This window comes from Chaetura pelagica, unplaced genomic scaffold (genome assembly GCF_000747805.2).
Source record: "Chaetura pelagica isolate M959 unplaced genomic scaffold, ChaPel_1.0 scaffold11, whole genome shotgun sequence".
In the NCBI taxonomy this organism is placed as follows: Eukaryota; Metazoa; Chordata; class Aves; order Apodiformes; family Apodidae; genus Chaetura; species Chaetura pelagica.
Window position 1 is genome coordinate 642,006 of NW_009952694.1, and position 20,328 is coordinate 662,333.

The 20,328-nt window shown below is 36.0% G+C and overlaps 1 protein-coding gene across 2 annotated transcripts in view; it reads right to left on the minus strand.

Moving 5' to 3' along the window:
- Positions 1-9,524, minus strand: part of HEATR5A (HEAT repeat containing 5A) — a 51,449-nt gene extending 41,925 nt beyond the window's left edge. For both annotated transcript variants that reach the window (XM_009993848.1, XM_009993849.1), the window contains exons 1-7: positions 9,399-9,524; positions 8,131-8,342; positions 5,048-5,156; positions 4,373-4,522; positions 3,942-4,113; positions 3,441-3,601; positions 723-978 (exon numbers count right to left, since the gene is read on the minus strand). In XM_009993848.1, the coding sequence (XP_009992150.1) occupies positions 723-978; positions 3,441-3,601; positions 3,942-4,113; positions 4,373-4,522; positions 5,048-5,156; positions 8,131-8,342; positions 9,399-9,524 (1,186 nt within the window). The remainder of the gene's footprint in view (positions 1-722; positions 979-3,440; positions 3,602-3,941; positions 4,114-4,372; positions 4,523-5,047; positions 5,157-8,130; positions 8,343-9,398) is intronic.
- Positions 9,525-20,328: the final 10,804 nt, after the last annotated feature.

Sequence of the window (20,328 nt, forward strand, 5' to 3'; positions counted from 1 at the left end):
AAAGAGTGAAACAGTGTGAGAGCAAGCGAGTGAAATGGTGGGCGTGAGGAATAAAGAGGAAGGGGAGAATCTGGAGTTTTTTGAAAGCTCGTTTTTGAGGCACAAATGAACATGTGAGTTTAAACAGTTAACTAGATTCAGATATTTAACTAGGATACAATATGCATCTGAACTGATTATGCCCAGTGTTTTCTTTCTTTTCCCCTGCAAGGATGATAGTGGGAGATTAGCAACTTTTTTTGGAAGCTGTATGTAAGACTATAATGCAAGAGATCTGCTTTTCCAGGAGAAATGCTCATTTTGTCAATTAGGAACAAACGCTTCTTTTTTGAACCACCAGTAGTGTCAGCTGCTCTGAGCAGGAAGGCAGAATCTGGCTATATATTAACTGCCAATTTAACTTCGGTTACAGTAACGTCTAGATTTTATTACTGCATATATTTATTATTTCGTTATATTTGTAATTGGTTAAAATTATATTGGCCAGGGAAGAAGTGTTTAAAAACATGTTTACACTTGTGTGGGTACACACAGGCAGAGACACAGACACACACAGACAAATAATCAGCCCAAGTTAGAAAGAAAGCAGTCCATCAAAAGCCTTCTACATTATTATGGTAATAAATCAGCACTTTTTCTGCAATCTCCAGATTAGGATGTTGGACAATCACTTAAAAAAGGGAAAATAGAGGCCCAAATAGATAATCCTGTTAGACCCATACCCACAACTTTCTTCAGTTTCCAGATGGCCTGACAAATCTCCTTGGCAGCTGCAATTTGAGCTTTTTCCCCAAGAAGGCCTCCTACTGTAGCTCGAAGGATAAATGAAACACAGCGGTGACAGCCGATGGCATCCGTCTGACTCTGAATTGCCTTAGGGTGAGACTGAGACACCAGATCTAGAATATGGGAAAGGAAGGTAGAGAAGTTCCTTTCAAGCCATTTTGCTCCTAATGTAGAGACAAATACCACATATGCCTGGAAGAGATTTGAAAAGAAGCCATGTTTTAGAGCAAAATCACCTGGAAAACCACTGCCAGCTATCCCACATAATTTTTTTTTTCAAATCTCTGCTTATTGCCACAACTAGAGCATCACTAAACTGAGACTATTTATACATTTACATACCCATAAATCTTGTACGTTCTTACTTTCAGGTAGCTGTAATTTTTCTGAATCTTTTACAATCATTCAAGTCACTATCAAAACTGTACAAGTACTATTGCGGCTCATTTTGACCAAGTTAATTCAAGCTGCTTGCTCATGTTATTCCATTCCAGAGTGTGAGAAATGGCAGTTTACCCTGCACAGGCACTTGTTATGTAAAACATTGTGTTTGGTCTCACTGAACAACAGCTTCCAGCTATTTAACATTCTGCACATGGAACCCAAATTTAATGTATGAATGCATTTTAAGAACTGCTATGTTACAAAACTATAACCTATAACCCTTAGAGAATTTTGTTATTATAGGCTTTGAATTGGGGAATATGTGCACCCCTCGAGCACTGCTCTTCATTGCAGTGAATTTTATTTGTTTGCCTTGCAATGGAAGTACCATAAATAGACAACAGAGAAAGAATGCAAAGTCACTTTACAAATCTAATCACCACAAGACCATTTATTTTGCCACATAATACACTCCCTTACAAATGCCTTCCATGTGCATGTGCTGGCTTTTTTTTAATGAGTAGATGTGCTACCAGTAAGAAAAGGGAACACAAAAAATGAGAATATGCAAATGAATACAAAATGTTCCTCCCAAGAAAGTTCACAGCTACTACCCATATCCACAAACATCTATATTTGCCTTAAGCGTACTTTGTCTTTTATCTAATATTAACAACTAAATCATTCGCATAAAACTGAAGCACTATAGATGTAGATCTGTAGTTGTAGTATTACATCCTGTTAGCATCTAATAGCTCTTGACAAACCCTACTCAGGCTTCACAATGTAGCAGTACATTACCCATTTTACATATTTGAAAACCAAGGAATTTAACAGGATAAATAGACTTGTGAAGAGTCATGGCTACATGGCTACATTTTGAACCATATCTTGGACCTGGCTGTGTCTTGAACAATTATAAATTCTTTTTCCATGTGTAAGAAGCCATCTTCAGTGTCTGTCTTACTTTTTGATATATAATAAGCTGCAATTCACATAATAATGAATACATTTTATAACTTCAAGTGTTTTCTGCTCACAGGCACTGATACATGCACCATTTCTGAAGTTTTTCTTACAAAAACACTGAAATATTTTAGCTGGTTTGGTACACTCAGTGTGTACCAACTATAGGAGAGGTACTACGGTGTTAACACGGAGATGCAGGAAAAAGGAGACAACCTCCAAAAAACAGTACGAATAGTCAAAACACTGAACTATCTATTCCTGGAAAACTAATAAAAGCAACATGTATATGGAACAGCCTCGGAGTCTGGCATGCATTTTCTAGGCAAATAGCTGTCAAGGTATTATTGTTCCCCAGCTTTTCTGTCTCTCTGCCAGAAGTTAAAGCTTCCACCCAGCATGATCTGAGCATAGAATACAATTTGTGAACACCTTCTAGCTGTTTCAGTGCAAAGTCTGGCAGCTTCTATCAGTAATTTAAGGTAATTTACAGACTTTCTGCACAGCAGAAGTTGAAATGCTATGAAAAACTCCCTTACTGGCAAAGGAGACATTTCAAATAACTGTGGGGACCGTAACTTACTAAACTAATCACAGCTGTTTGATATGTCAATGTTCATCATGACCTTTAGTCTTGATTCACAGGTTTAACATTTGAATATCTAGGTGTTAGCAAGTAAATGCCATTTAAGATAATATTTACAGCAAGAAGCCAATCTGATATCTGAAAAATTTGTTAAGTTTTTACCAGCATGCACTATATGGTCTTATATCAGTCCTGCTCACTTAACAAGATTCTGTCGTCTAACTGAGCATGCTGGAACACAGAAAAACAGGTACTTGCTTTTTTTTTTGCCCATTAAATTCTATTTTCCTCATTTGTCACACACAGTCCTTCAGAATGGGACTGGAAATGTCCCTATGCAGCAAGGAACTATTCCAAGTTCAAAGAATTCTTGCAACTTCTCCCTCTTATTTTTTACATAAGGCATTACATTTTAATTTAAAAATTTGAGGAAAGTACTTACTTATATTACTTACTAGAAATTCTTACCATTTGGACCTTTTGCAAGTAATACATATTCAATTTTGAAAATTTCAAACTAGCAGGTAAACAATAAGCAATACCTGAATTTTTTTTTCCTTTTCTTTCTAGCATAACTCAAGATGTAAATCCTTATGTTAAATTACAAACATTCTGTCACAGATACAAAAATAATGAAATAAGAGATACACGGAGAGCAAAACAGTTATTATAGGACTGCTTAGCAATCTCAGAAAAACATAAATAATGTAATACAAACCTGGGTGACACCAACTCTAACATCTCTGCTGACTGAACTGGTCCCTTTCAACATATCGCCACTGGCTCGTAGAAATCCAGAACTTCCACGCAGAAATCCAGTTCCCAACAGTTCCAAAACTTCTTCCAAAGTGATTCTGCGGAAGTTATGCCTGGTGGATGCTAAGAATAGATGTAAATCTTGAGAGGAGTAGTTCTGTAAAACGTTTTACATTATAGAAGAAAATTGTCAACTCTACTCATTTTAGAAAAAGCAATTTGTACAAATTCAGTTGTGCAATCAAATCCAAATGTTCTTTGAGCATTAAGGTACTCTTAAAACAAAAGTATCTCACCTTAGTATTAAATTAGCTCTCCAGAAGAATAGAATAATAATAATAGATACATTATAAACAGAAAAAGCTTACATTGTGATTTCAATTTCAGCTTCAACAGAACTTGAGAGTTTCTTACCATCTGACAGATTAATACAGATGATGAATCAGCAAAGTAAATTCTTTACCTGGTGTCTGTTTAGATGTTAGAGCTCTAGCCAAGACTGTGCCTAAAACTTTTGAAACTGCTAATCGTACATCATAATTGGAACCTTCAAAGGATTTAAAACACAAGGTCACAACACTATCCAGGTCTGTAGTCCACATAAATACTGCTTCATTCTGAAGTTCAAGGAGACACTAGACAAAAACAGGGGAAATAAAAATGTTTTCATGTTGAAAAGCACTCAGCGTGAATCTTAGCTTGCTACATAATATAGTCTCTTTAACAAAATAAACATGTTGATTCATATTAACATTCTTGAATGTTTGCTGCCCAGGCAGTATACAAAAAATAAAGATAAGCAAACGACATATTTACTGCTGTGTTCACCACCCATTAAAACAGAATTTTATTTAGGGAGCTTACTTAATAAAAACAGCTATTAGAGCACTTTACCTTTGCAGCAGCACAGCGTACGGCCATGGAGCGATCTGTCAAACATGATCGGGCAGCTTTGTAAATATCTCTGTGACAGGGGATAGCAGCTCCTCCTAAACCATTTAATATATTTTGCAAACTAAGCATGATTTCATAACGACCTTGAGACTGAAAAATGAAAAAGTGAAAAGTTAAAGTTTTGTCACCCTAAGCTCCTTGGAAATACAAAATACCAACTACTGAAATACGTAAACAATGGTTTGGGTCTTTTAAACTTTTAGAGCTTGTTTTATGTGGAAGTGAGTTAAAGCAGATAACATGCACTGTAACACTATAAGCAAGTGAAAACATTAATTCTGTGTTCTACTGAGAAGTATTCACTAGCAGCTTAAAATTCAAAATCTGAAGTGCAAGCTGGAACAAAAATGTTCTCATTCATAAGGTAATTTGATTTTCTAGCTAATTGAGTTATTTTGTGAAATCAGTTTGAGAACAGCTATGATCCAACCTTCCATAGTCATAAACTTTAGCTCTAGTAATTCTTTGGAATTTAGACATTTATTTTTCTTTTATGACTTTCCACAATTTTTTCACACTTTGGTATCATGCACTTTCTCCTATTCATTGGTCCAGCTGACAACAGTAAAAATCCTATTATTTTTCCAACCATTTTTAAACATGCTGTTCCGATACCTCTGCATTCTTCATTGCTTTAAGCACATTCCCAACGGTGTCAGTAAAACTGCTTCCCAAAATTCTTCCCAATTTTTTGTATAAATATCCCAAGCAAACCACTGCAGCACTAAAACAAAAGCAAATCCAAAGACGCGTGAAAATGGATGGAGTAGTAGATGGAAGGGATTAAGATGACTAAGGTATCCAATGGGTGAAGAACAAAATAAGTAAATAGAATGTCCCCAAAATGTAAGTGGCTTATCAAAAGGGGGGGGAAAAAAAAAAAAAAAAGTCTGTGTGTGGCACATACACTCTATGAGAAATACAGATACAAGGCTAGGGAAATTACTTGGATAATATAAGAATTCAGGTAATGGAAAACTTTCAGTAACTCTTAGGATAGGAATACAGTTTCATGTGCACATTTAAACCTGAATATTGATTTCTAACTAAGCATGCCCTGCACCTTGTAACCTGTGGCAGATGCTGCTAGAAACAGACAGGGACAGGTTTATTTACAACTCAATGGTCAATAGTAGACTGCAATTCTGGTATAACAATACACACTAGGGGACCACCTGGAGGGAAATAAAAATGTAAGTCCTTTTCACAGCACACAAATTCTGAATTTAGTTTCCAGGTGAAACACCTGACAACTGGAGTCTGTGTGGTCAGTGGCATCTCCTTTAGCAAATGCAAAAATTGCTAAACATTGAGCAAAAATAATAAAGTGATAAAGAAAGAGTTGCTTAACTAAATAGTGGTTTTCTTTGAATAATAAAGGAAACCACTTTGCTTTTGTATTGACAGATCTATAACTCAACCAATTAATTTTACGTGTACAAGGAAAAAGGAAATTGTAACTCTAATCAGCTAATAGCTCTTTGGCCAGAACTACTTAAATATACAGTGACACTGTTCTGCACCCCCTTCAACAAAACAGCATTTTACTTACTCCTCAACTGAATTCATGTTTCACATACAAAACTTAAAATCTCATACTGAAAACATTCTTAATTAGAAAAATGCATTTAACAGTAATCCCCTAAATTACAAAGCACAATAAGAAAAACAACACTGATATGCTTTATCTTTCATCATGCCATAATGCTATTTTTGTTAAAGCAACATTTTTCATTGTTCCTTTTATCCAACTTGGTACATACCACCAGTATGGATTTTGATTTTGTTCATCGTATGAATAGGCAAGAAATTACAATTGCACCATTTTGCTACTAAATTGATCATTTGATGGTCACAGATGCTAATGGCTTAAAAAAAACTGTAGTGGGTATTTAAAAAATTTAGTCATTTGAAGTAATAAGCTGGATTCACATTATATAACCTGTTTATCTGATCCGATATGAGGTTCACATCACACTCAATTTTAATAGTAGATGAGAACTTAACTAATGTTCTCTTTAAAATGCTTGCCTAAAACATTCTCATCTTCCACCTATAAGAAGAAAAATTATTATTTATGAGATAACAGAACAATTCCCTGGAAACTGTATTTGAAGGAGCTTCCAGGTGAACCAACATATTGTGAGCAACGATGAAGTGTTGCTATCAGACAAAATGGGTATGTATGCTAAATAAGGACAGATGGCAAACAAAGACAACACTTTAATCAAGATTTTAAAAAACAAAACAAAACAAAAAAAGCAAAAAAAGTGCAGTCTTTCTTCACTGAACACCAAGTACTCTTGCAGCCCAAGAAGAAGGATTTTACTCAATACTGTAGTTCCAGTTTCTGTGGCCTGTTGTCTCACTGTCAGCACTACATGAAATCCCTTGTCCAAATCTATTTTGAAATGAATAATATTTTACTGCTGCTACCTTTTCTCCACTTCATCTCTTATTTCCTCTCCTCAGTACTGCTTTCATACCCAGCAGGATTTCGAGCACTGCCCCCTCTCTCTCCCAGCAACTTCTCTGCCTTCTGAGCCTGGATATCTGCCATTTCTGTCTGTCTTTGCCATTTCCTCCTTATAGTAAATGGACTCCATCATCCCCCCTTCCTGTGCTAACATCATCCCACTTCCTCCAGTGCAGAATCTTGCAGCCAAAGCCAGAAGACCCACAGAGCTCTGTCCCACATTACAACCACGATAATGTTAATGCACCTCACTGTTGAAAATCCAGTAGTATAGCAGCAATTTACTTTACAGGACTAAGACTTTTTATAGCAAACTTATTCTAAACTCTTAAAAGACTCAGTTTACTCTATTACCTTAAAGCATACTATGGACATTATAGTTCTGAACGATAGCAACAAGATTAGCATTGCTACAAGTAATGCTACAGTGTAGCATTCCTATACTCTAAAATAAATTCATTTAGCTTAGCTTTCAAGTAATTCCAGGCAATTCTTTCAAGCAGATCCAGTAAATACTAGGTAGCTAGGTAGGTCAAATTTTGTACTAAGTATTCAACATACACTGACTCACATCAGCCATCAAATTGTGTTAAATCCTTCAAAACTGATGTGATTCTAAAGTGATTTAATATGACTGATTTTATGTTACATTTTTGTGAATTATAACAAGAAACTTCCAAACAAGGAAGAAAAATATATTTAAGCTTATTAGACTTCAAAAAGCAATGTATGTTGAAAAGTACTGACCTGACTTTTTTTCCCCTGCAACATGCAGCTGAACTACTTACTCAAAACCTTCCAGTAAAGACAGAAACAGGAATATATAAAATGCTACACAAGTACTTAACCACTCATAATTCTGCCCTGAATGCAGCATATATTAAACTATTTAATATATGTTTTATAATACCTGAGGTAAGGAAGCAATTTGAATTTGCTTTCAGTTTTCACATGAATGCAATTTTTCTTTGTAATACTCAAGTCTAAAACTTTTAGAGACGTAACACCAAAGAAAAATGTATTTTTTAGAGATGGATACACCCACAATAATACTACTAATCAGGAAAGCTCCCAAATTCTGTGTTTTGTATGGTGCAAAGCTTTTACTGGACAACCAGTAGAAATGAGGGAGCACACCCTCTCTCCTGCAGTAACTTCTCACCATGTAAATCTGTCTTGTTATTACTGGATTTGAAGTTTGGGGTTAAAAAAAAATACTTACAGTTTTGTAGGCAGATAACTTGGTGAATCATCTTTACTCCGAATTAGTTCATTGCATTTGTCAATTGTTTGGAAAACAGAAAAAGTCTCTCCAGTGCTATAAAGTACAGCTAAATTCTTGGCAACAAGCCGTCTGGTAGGAGGTCCTGGTGAATTGTTCAATAAAGAAGTCAATTGTTCAACCAGTTTCTTCTGGTTTTCCCTTATATCAGCCTGGAAATAAAATCAGTAACCAGTTAAATTTCAGCTTAATTTTTAAGTTAGTTAGAGATAAATAATGCTAATTTGCTTTACTTTTCATTAGTAGCATTCTCATGCTCTGACATTCTTAATTAAAAATTTTATTGCACTGTTCTACTTAAAGAAAAGCCATCTCAAATATGTGATTATTTTATTCTTATTTTAAAAAATAGATCACACTTTTCAGAGCACAATTCCTTCTAGTAGAATTTTGGGATTGTTTTTCCCTATTTATAAGTTTACATTTATAAGTTACATAAAATGGTTGCTGAAACAAAATTGCCATTTCTTACATCTTTTATGCCTGTTTCAAAATAAAACAATAGCAAAGAAGTAATTTAAATACTAAATAACTTCAACAGAGTTTCAAGAAGTTGAGCATTATGAAGGAAAACACTTCCTTTACAATAATAATCTATTTTAGTCTTACCTCAATTTTTAAAAAATACTCTTAAAAATATATATCTAACTTATGAGCCTAGCAGTGCGTTTAACTTAAATATTTTAACACAAGTAATTAAACTCTTAAAGAGCACCACCTAGGTTGCTTAACTGTTAAATATTCACATGAGCTGCTGAACATAAACAGTGAACAAAACAATTGGACAGTTGGCTGGAAACAGATTTTTTATCATTTGATTAGGAAAAACAAAACAAAGAGAAAGATGTTGCATTTTTGCTTGCTAGAGAACTACCAAGTAATTGTGCCACCCTAGGAGGAAGCATGACTGCCAGTCCTCATAATGCAGTAATAATATGAGTTTTTAAAAAAATAACTAAATCACTTAATGCTTATTTCTCAAATTCCTTTCATCGCAAAAGTGGCTCTGTCACTTGAAGAACTGTGCTCCAAAACCTGTAACGTTTAGAAAGTTACCGCTAACACTGAACATACTTTCATTACACGTACATAAAAGGCATCAGGCCAATGAAATTGAATACTGATCTTTGTTTTTAAACAAAATAACAAAAAGACAGAGAGAAATAGCTCTATAATGTGTTTTTCTTTTCCAGCATCATTATACTTACTCTGCTAGTCACTGGTAAGAGTCTTTCCAAAAACTGCAGCCATTCAAAAATGAACTCTGCTTTCTGAAATTCACCAAGCTGGTTATAAGCTTCTTCATTAAGTAGTAAACTGTGAGCTAACTCCATTCCTTGAAATTTTCCTCAAGTCTCTCCACAAACACCAGGGAATTAAATACAAACAACAACCAAACAAACTACTACAACTGAGTTGATCAGTCAGGTTTTCTTCCCCATTAATATGTGGTGACTGAAGTAGAAGTTTAAACACCTAAACAGAAAAAGAAAAAAAATTATTAGAGAGTCAATAACCATATTGTATTTATGCTTGGCTTATTAAAACTAAACTTTCAAAGGAAAGCATAAAATAATAATAAAAAAGTACATTACAGTAGCTTCATCTAGGTAGCTTTAAAAATGCCTAAAGGTTTTGAAATGTGATAATAAAGTCACTGTACTTCTATTTTTTCATCTTGTTTTGCATGAATGAGGTTTACTAGTACTTGATGACATATATACCCGAAACTAATGATCATCTGGCCCCAAATGTAGTGACTTTTTCTGGAATTAAGTGCAGCAATAGCAGTAATTTACACCTAACAAACTCATGTTAATTATATTAAAAAACAGATATACTAACATTCAAACATTTCATGCAAGCAAGGCACAAAGAAAAAAAGGAACTCTGCTGCTGAACAAACCTTCAGTGCTGCCTTTTAAAAAAAAAACACAACACAACAAAAACCAAACCAACAAAACCCACACCTGTAAAAAGGATGTTTCAAAAACTGAAACTTCAAAAGAACTTATATTTTACTTATGTCTCTCAGACCATTTTGGGAATTTCCACATTGTCAGTATGCATAACTAGAAGCAAACCAAGATTAAAAATACTTTTGATGTTAGCATTTTCTTTCCCAGTATTTAAATGCCATATAGCCTGAAACTACAAAATACAGTGTTTTGTAGGCTTTGCAAACAAAAATAGTCAACGAGATTCTGGTAAAATGTCAACTGCATTTTAAATTCCCAAAGAAGTTATCCTTTCCAGAGGTCACAGAGACTGCTGAACAGACATTTTTTTCCTATGCAGTGACAATATTATAGTGTAAAATGATCCATCAAACAGTAAATGGGCAATACAAAGCAATGGTAAATAATTCAGTACTTGGGTTGTCAGCAAATGCACAGCAGAAGGTTACCTTCACTACTCTCTACACATTTTTTAATATGAAATTTACTCACAAGGGAAATTAGTCACTTGTAATTTACTATAATGGACTGTCACTTCAAATTTACCTGAAGTACCAGGCAGCTCAACAAGGCACCACAGTGTAAAATAACAAGCAGAGATAAATACCTAAGTATACCTCTATATATTTAATCTGCCTAGGGACATATATGTTCACAATTTACCAGTTATCTCCGTCCTAGTACGGAGATAACAAAAAAGTTAGGATTACATATTTCATTGAATATTTGAGTAGGGTTTCATCACTGCTCAGAATGGAAATTATGTGTACAGGTCACAAACCCTCCTTTCCCCCTCACCTAAGCCCTGTTCCAAAGTCTCAATAACCTACTGCCACAGCAACCGATTCAATTTACATACAGAGCTGCGGATTACAACTCAAAATTTTCCTCACAGATCACTGGCACATGCTGGCACCTGACTTACCTGGCAGGTAATTTCTCATTGCTAAAACTGCATCTCTGCTGCTTCAGGGTCTTGGATAAAGGATGTCAAGGGCTCAATTTTCTAGAAAAGGAGTTAACACAAAAATGAACTTTTAAAAAGCACAAGAAATACAAATTGTCTCTTCTACCAAAAAAAAACCCCAAGAATTTCAAAGTTTTGCACACTGATAATTTTTTCTAGCTATCAACTTACCAGAAGTCACTGAACTGGAGCTCAAAATATTATTAGTTGTTTATATGTTGCATTTGAATTGGGCGGACCCATCATATTTGCCATACAATTTGATTCATTTAACTACTGAAATCACCTTTCTTATTTCTGTTTTGTTAACTGAGATGAATTCTAAATAAAACAAAGTGAGCCCAGACAGCATAATACCATAATTATTTCCTAGGAGGATTATTTCAGTGCCTGCATCAGACCTACATTACTTTATGTATCTAAAAAAGCATAGGTGGAAAATACTTATATTAAACTGGAATACTATAATGAATGACCATGTCCTTATCGTAAAGTCATAAACAATACAATTGCATTCATGTCTAACTCAACGACCAGCAGAGCTGGCAAAGGTGACTCAACTGTTCTGAAATATTCATGTACAATACTATCAATACAAAAAGGCATGAGGATTTCCAATCCATTCTCCTAACTAAAAGACAGAATTTTAATATTAGAGTCAACGGGCAATAACAATTCCTTTTAAACTTCATTCAGCTTGAATTTAGTGTGGCAGGACATGAAATACAGCTTGTGAACTATTTTAAGAGTAGTTTTCAGTCAGTCTTTAAGAGAAAAGTTGAAAACAAATTAAAAATACGCATAGATTTCCAAGTAATTTAACTTCTTTCAGCCTGGGGAGCCAATGTTCAGCCCGGCGAAGAGAGGGCTCAGGGGAACCTAACAGCAGCCTTCACGAGGGAAGAGTACCAAGAAGACGAAAACAGGTTCTTTACTGAAGTGTATGGGAGGAAATAGCACCCATAGTGTCATACATTGAAATGAGGAAGGTTCCAAATGGATAGAAGAATAAAAGATTTTCACTATAAGGATAATCAGCCACCAGGACAGATGTTGCAAGGCTGCAGAACATCCTAAGGGGTTTCTAAGACTAGTCTGGACAAAACCCTAAGCAAACTGGTCTGAACTCAGAGTTAACCCTTGTTTGAACAAATGATTGGATAAAAAGACTTCCAAGGGCCCGGTCCAACCCGGACACATCTACATTTTGTCAGCTATCATGCCCACAACTCACACAGCTGACATATATTCTTCTGTTAGTGTCAGTCACAGACAAAACTTTATGTTGTTCCACTGAAGTTATTATTTCAAATATGTTTCTATATATGTGACACTTCGATTGTATAAGCACATATTTGCAAATATCAACTAGATTTTTTTTTACAGGTTGTGTAGTCTAAACTAAAAAATAAAAATGTTCTGGTGTAGTTGCCCATCTATATAATGAACAGCAGCTAAGATGGTGAGAAATGCTAGCATTTCTCAGAGGAAAGGTTCTCTGAGTTCTGAATTATAGAGGCTGATTGTCCATTAGGCAATATTTAGTTTTGTAGAAATTGAGAACTAACCATTCAGTAAAAAAATCACAGACCTGATCTTTCCACTGCTAGCCAGCAAGTAAACCTTGGTTCCATGAAGCTCCATACAAAATAGTACAGTCACTACTCTACCTAGAAAACTTTATCCCAATCACCTATTGAGACTCCCTTTAATGACTTCTAAGGCTGAACAGAAGAGATACTTAATGAAGCTTCAGAAAGAAAGGTAAAAAAAGGGCACAGGCATACAAACTTGTGAGAAGACAGCCAAGAACATAGGGAATCAAGTTTTTACTGCAGCGTGTTGGTTTTGCAGTCAGGTTGAAGAACATGACAAAAGGCACAGTGCTTAACAGCTATGCAAAACAGAACACCAGTACAGAATGTGGGGACAAGCTGGGTTTGATTAATAGTGAATGTGTCCTTGTTATGCATACAAGATGTTACCGGACAATTCCTAAGTGCAGAAGGAAACATCAAACCTAAACACACACTGTCCAGAAGTGGGTGCAACTCTGCTCTATCTGAGGGGTGGCATTGCCATTTGGTGGGCTAGGCAAACACGATAATAGACTGATTGTTATGTCAGCCATTGCTGGCTTCACATTTTCTTGAACATCCTCGCACCCTAGTAAATCCATGCAAGTACAAGCTAAGTAGGTGAAGATGCATCTATATTTACATGAAACTCATGTTTTGAAATGTTGAATTATGTGAAAGGCCCCTTACTCTGATGCTGGAATTTTGATCCTTCTCAATCTGAAATAAATATCTGGAAAAATAAGTGTGAGATTTCATTGAATGAAACACATACTACGCCGTCAACAAAAAAAAAAAGGCATATGTGGCTGATAAAAATCTGAATCTTCTAGCTCGTATGACACACCATCCTTTTGGTTTTGTCTTTAGATAACTGAAGTAATTACAAGATTTACTTTCCCCATCAGTGCTACAAAAGCATATCAATCCAAATCCCTCTTTTTTCCTATGAGGTAGGTTCATTTTATGTTTATACTCTGCTACAAAACTGTCGTAAAGATTTATTGGACAAGGCTGTTCCTACTTATTACTGACGAAAAAATTTTCATTTTCTGGTTGCCAATTTAGCAAGCAGGACTGTTAAAGACTGATCAGAAAACAGCTCAGAAAAGCTCTTAGAACAAGCACTACATGGAATGCTGCCCTGTAAATTGACAGGAATATAGGGTGAATCAAGTATTAAAAGGCAACATCAATTGAGATTCTAAAGTTCCTGACAAACCTCGAAGAGAAAAAGGGGCTTGGAGTCTTCTTTTCAGGGAAAAAAAATAATTTAAAAATGGAGAATGAAACAGGGTAAGAGGGATCTGAATAGCTGCCTTTAACAAATGGCTTTAAAATATGAGAACCAACAGATTGCCCATGACAAAGTTATACCACAACCAAAAAAACAAATAGATCTATTATGTGTATCAAGTTTACTCTCAGACAGCTAACCTCCTCAGGCTTTAAGAACTGAGGGAAGCAGTCCATAGTCTGTTACATTTCTTTCACTTGGCAGTCCAAGACAAAAACTGATACATAACAAATGAAAAGCTATGAGCAATAGTGGCAACTTAGTGAATTCTACTTTTCCATTTCCACCCACCCCATGGAATATTTTGTCTCTGCATTTAAAAAAACAACCACAGCAAGCAAACAAAAAAACCCAACCCAACCCAAAACCCAACAAAAAAACAAAAACCAGAAAAGAAATCTGCAATAAAGAAAACTCCTAACTGATGTCCCACTAAAAAAAAAACCTAAACTTTTAAATTATGACTCATCACTTCGAGGAAGATCAGCACAAGTAATGAAAACTACCACACAGATCAAGTATGTACTCACAAATGTATTTTCTTGTAAGATTTCTCACATTTGAGCTCATTGTTCCAGCAGTCTGTCTCTCTTTGCTAGGAACAAGTGCTGCTCAAACAGAAATCAGATTAACCTCAGCTCTCTAAGTAACATGCTCAGATGAGGAACTAGGGTACAGTCTAGATGACAATCTAGGTCCTTTATGTCTACTAGGTAGTGAAGAAAATTAAGTGCTGTTTAACTTATCTTAAAAATAATTACTTATATTTTTCTGATTTCACAAGTGTTACAATAATTCTGCATTAAATCTGATATAAAGCAGAGATAACAAACCTGCGGATTCAATTTTGTACCTAAGACTAGTCTAGCAGAAAAGTAAAAAGGACATTATTCTTCTAAGAAATTATCACTGTTACTCATTGCCAGTAAGGAGATAGTAAAAAATTAGTAATAGTAATGAGGAAGATTTTTTAATTACCAGTAATAATTACCAGTGTTTTCATGAGAGCTGCCATGGGACTGACTACACAACCAATGTCATAAGCATCACAATGCTGAAAGTCAGCTGAAGGATGTCCATAGATTCCAGTTGCATATCACTGCACCACAGCAGCATTTTAGCTTCAAATTCACAGGTTATATTAAAATCTATCTAACAAGTGAACCAATACATTTAAGTGAAAGCCTTCCAGCCTGACATGTTTAGCTCTAGTCATCAACAGTTCAGATCAATGTTACTCCTGCAGCACGGTTTTAAAAGTTTAATGGGATGATTGTTACCCATGCATCCGAGCTGACTGCATGGAAAGACAATCGATGCCTAAGCCTGTGCTAAGCCCTTTCACATACCTCTTTGGAGTGTCTCCTCAACATCAACAAAGCTCCTGTCCAGCTCCCTCAGGCTTAATTCTGACAAGAGAAACTTGAGTATGATGCTGGTTTTGCCAGCTGGACCGAAAAACCTCCTTAAAGAACCAAGCCAAATTCAGCTACCTGTGAATGAAATCTAGACCAAAATCCAATAGTTACAGTGTATAGTTTATGCTCGCAGGCAAGCATAAGGAGGTACAGAGGTCTGAAGAAGGCAGAAAGGGCAAGATCTAACTCCTAGGAACTTCCATCAGGAGACCTGGTTGCCCAAGGAATGAAGGATCAAGTTATCTTCAGATGCAATCTAGCTGGAATGTATAGCACACATAGAAATTATCTAACCTGAATAAATGACAATGAGAGGCTCATAATAATTTGATAAGAAATAAAAAAGAAGTAACATTCCAACTCAGATGAGTTTGTAGTTTAGACACTTGATATACAATGAAGTGGGAATAATCAACAGCTAGAGAAAGTAATTTATTATTACTCAAAAGACAGGGCTTCTTTACTTATTGACCTCTATTAACTACTACCAACTAACAGACAGAAGCAAAGTCTGCCTCAAAATCTACAGTAAGAAAAGGCAAAGCTAAATAAAAGTGTCAGCATAAGCACATCAGTAGTTCATCCCTTATGTGGCAGGATCCTCAGAAATCAGTGAACTTAGGCCTTCTCTCTATATACAGAAGCCTTAAATTTTTCCCTCTGCAGAGCCATGTGAAACAATGGCAGGTTAACTGCTGGTCCCGACATGACACTGATCCCTCTGTACACATTTCATGTTCAGCAGTGCTAATCACTCTTGGTCTCTCATTCAACTGAAAAAAAGCTGAGAATGTGTTGTGCTCTTTCACTTGCATGTAGTTTCAAATAAAACATACAAGCAAATTTTGGGCATTTCAGCACCAAAACACCAAGAGAAAGAGAAGAATTAAAAGGAAAAAAAAAAAAAAAAAAGTTGATCCAAGGGCTGGAGAACCTCTCCTATGAAGACAAGATGAGAGAGCTGGGTTTGTTCAGCCTGGAGAAGCAAAGGCTCTAGGGAGACCTTATAGAGGCCTTCCAGTACCTGAAGAGGGCCTACAGGAAAGCTGGGGAAGGACTTCTTACAAGGGCTTGTAGTGATAGGACAAGGGGAAATGGTTTTAAACTGGAAGAGGGGAGATTTAGGTTGGAGATAAAGAAGAAATTCTTCATTATGAGGGTGATGAAACATGACAACAGGTTGCCCACGAAACCTGTGGATACCCCACCCCTGGAAGTGTTCAAGGCCAGACTGGATGGGGCATTGAGCAACATGGTCTAGTGGGAGGTCTCCCTGACCATGTAGGGGGATTGGATGATCTTTAAGGTCCCTTCCAACCCAAACAGATCAGTGATTGGTCTCAGCAATTTGGACCACATTACTTCTTGTCATCAAATGAACTTGATTGTTTTTCATCCAAAATTCATATACTGCCACAAGAATGCCAGGTATTTTGCAGCATTATCTTATATTGGTCAGTAGTGGAGAAATTTGAAGCCAAGCATGGAGAAGATGGGACTAGCAATGATGTTTGACAGCACTTTTTAAGAACAGGCTGCAAGAGAAAGTCCTAACAAGACCACAAGCCAGAGCACATAGAAAAAGAATACCTGGCCATAGAGTAGAAGGTTCAGGATCTTAATACTTTTAAATCAAGCAGAACTATAACTCTTAGTATCAGATTTTAAGTGCACTTGCAGGTGAAAAACACATCAGGCAGTAAATCTTGCAGTTGAGTACTCATATATTTTATTGGATGTTTTGTGTTATTATGAGATTCAACTCTACTCACAAGTCAGGCTACCTTTCTTTAAAAATAAAAATATGTACATGCTTACATCACATGCCTACCCAAACAGCAAAAAGCAATTAAGAATCTGTTTGACTAAGAGCAACAAAAAAATAACAGATTATTACACAACCATCTATTTCCTCTAATTACTGCTGAAGATTTCAGACTGGGACAACTTCCACTTGTGTTATACTTTTTGTATGCAATTATTCAGTTTAGAAACATGATTCTGAAATCATAGACATTAAAACAAGACCCCTTTCTTTCAGGCTCTCCACTTAACAGTCAGTGTTCTGGATTAAATAATTTGCCCCAGGAAGAAGTATGCATCTATGCATTCTATAACTGAAAATTTGGTAGCACTTATACAGGTACTTGTTGAAGATGTAATCCAAGTGCATCTTCATATATTGCGCCTTCCATATATGTCTTGTCATATTTACACAGCGTTTCATGCTGTGCTAAAGAACAAATACGACACTGCACAAACAGCATCTTGTTAGTTTCTCAGCTACTTTCAACTGTGCTGCAAAACAAAAGGGCTGGATTTTGGTGTTTTGGGGACAATGATGCTCAGACAAAGTACTTATTTACTCCCACAGGAAAACTTCCAAAATACCATTTTTCTTAGTAAAATGCTTATCAAATGTTATTGATATCCAAGTTTCAGAAGAAACTCCCCATAACTGAAAAAGCAACAAAGCTTAAAGGCAACAAAGGTCTAAGTGAAATCTATCAGAATGCTTGTTTCGGGTTTGCTGGTTTTAAAAATATTCACACAAAGAATGTGACCACCCACAACCCTCATACATAACGGGGACATTGACAAGAACTACAACACAATATACATTTGCTGAAGTGTGAAAGAAATGACAAGACAATGTCTTCAAGGAATTCTGAACTATTTATGTGAAGTTTTGAGGACAAAGCTTGACATAACTAGGCAAAAAATACCCTGGAAAAAAAAAATTGCCTGGAAATGCAATAGCTGTTTTAGCAATGCAAAGCATTCAAGACATTTTTAAAAACTCGAATTTTGGAAGACATTCATTTATCACGTTAAAAAGCACATATACTTTGCTTTCATGTTTCTTATAATCACTTTTATCTCCATGTGAGAAGAACTATTCCAGGAAACAAGAAACAGATACATTCAGTTATTGAGAAATAGACACCAGTCATTTCCTGACCTCCACAGCAGGCACTACTGGCACTTTGTCCCCTCTAGCACTGACAACTCTTTAATATTATTTAGGTTAATTTTCAAAAGTTTTAAGTCAAAAGATAAACTTAGCTCCATTACAGACTCCTCAGAACATTACTTTATTTACAGGCAACCTGGCAAACTGCATATGAATAATTAATCACTGCTTCCAATAGTAAGAAAAACAGTATCATATCTAAAAATCCGATTTTGACTAAGTGAGTCTAAAATATGCCACATCCTCCCCTCAAAATCGACTAACAAAACTTAAAAATGCAGTAACTAACTTAAATCTCAATAAAAATGCATAGGATGCTTTTGGTTTTTTCTTCACAGGTTTGAAAGCTGATGCTACAGCAAGGCAAGTGTACAAAAAATAAAGAAGTATAAATATCCATCTAAATCCCAAAAATTATATCAATATATGTCTGAAGATGCCTTTTTTCCTGAAAACATTGTAGGTTACATTGTTTATCTAACATGGACAAAATGTATCAAAATGAGGGGTTTTGTCACAATGACAGGAGTTTTGTGGAATTAAATTATTTGTTAAAATGTTAAATTGACTTACAGTAGGTGATACATATGCATATAGATAATCCAAAGTGCAGGTTGATTTTATTTATCAGTTTCCGACTAAGGTAAACACTGAATCCAGTCCAGCTTAGCATTAAATTAAACCATACGAATTTTTTCCTGAAGATATCCTGAAATCCTGGAAAAGTATACTTATTTTTCCTGAGAATCATTACAGCTATACTCATACTAGCTTAACTAGTTATATGACTAGAGTCCAACTGCACTTTAGTACACTCACAGAGAAATTCAGCAGCAGAAGCCCTCACAGGTGCAGACTCTGCAGGAGTCTGGCAGATCAGAGACCACTACCCCAGCATAAATCACTGACATACCTTACTGTGATGGTTGATTCTCTAGATATTTTAAATGGCTGTTCCCCAAAGAAAACTCCAAAAGAGGTAAAAAAAAGAAACTGTATAGATTTCATTATTTTTTGCTTGCAATGTAGATGTGGGCATACTTAATGTCTTCTTTAAGGTTCTACTTCCTTAAAACAGTAAAAATTGCAAGGGTAAGAACTGAGTAAAACAAACATCCTGCAATCTGAAAATGTTCTTGTGAGATGTTTGTTTCTAACCTCCTGTCTCATTTGAATGTTCTGAATTTTAAACTGGAAGATCACCCAGCATTGACTAAAAAAGTTCTTGAAATTGTGGGATAAAACGTTGCAAGCTAGTCAGTAAATCTGCTATTTTACTGGCAAAAAAAAATAAATAAAAATCCTCTGTTCAAGAATCAAGCACAAGTTTTCAATGTATTGCTAGACTTAGTGTAATATTAAACTGGCTTCCTCCCTCCCCCCACCTCCTTTTCATTGTTTCAAACCATCAGGAAAAGAAACCCAAGCTTCATTCAGCTTATAAGCAGAAATAATCTGTCTTCTGAGTTTCAATCTTTATTGCACACATGGGTTGAGAATATTACATATCATGTAGCAAAACACCAAAACATCCCTGTACAAAGTTTTTACCATTTACACGGTGTTGATTGCTGATTGTCCCATCTGGACAGTCAGGAATTCAAACTGCAAAAGCCTGCAATGCCATTTCTGCATACAAGAATACCTAACAATGCTACCCTTGCCCCCAGACATTCTTAATTTAAAAGTTTTATGCAAAAAAAGAAGATGAAAAAAGCTCCTAAAAAGCATTCCCGCTCCATTCACGTGCACGCCCAACTCGTCCCTGCAGCATTAAGACCCGTACCGACCCGTGCCAGGCAAACACCAACCCTCGCCTACCCTGCACCTCAGACCGCCCCGGGGCCTCGCCCGCCGCCCCTCCCGGTGACATCCAGGCTGCGGGGCACACCCGGGCGGCCTCGCCTGGCGCCCCGGACCAGGAGCCTTTTTCAGCTCTCCCCTCCC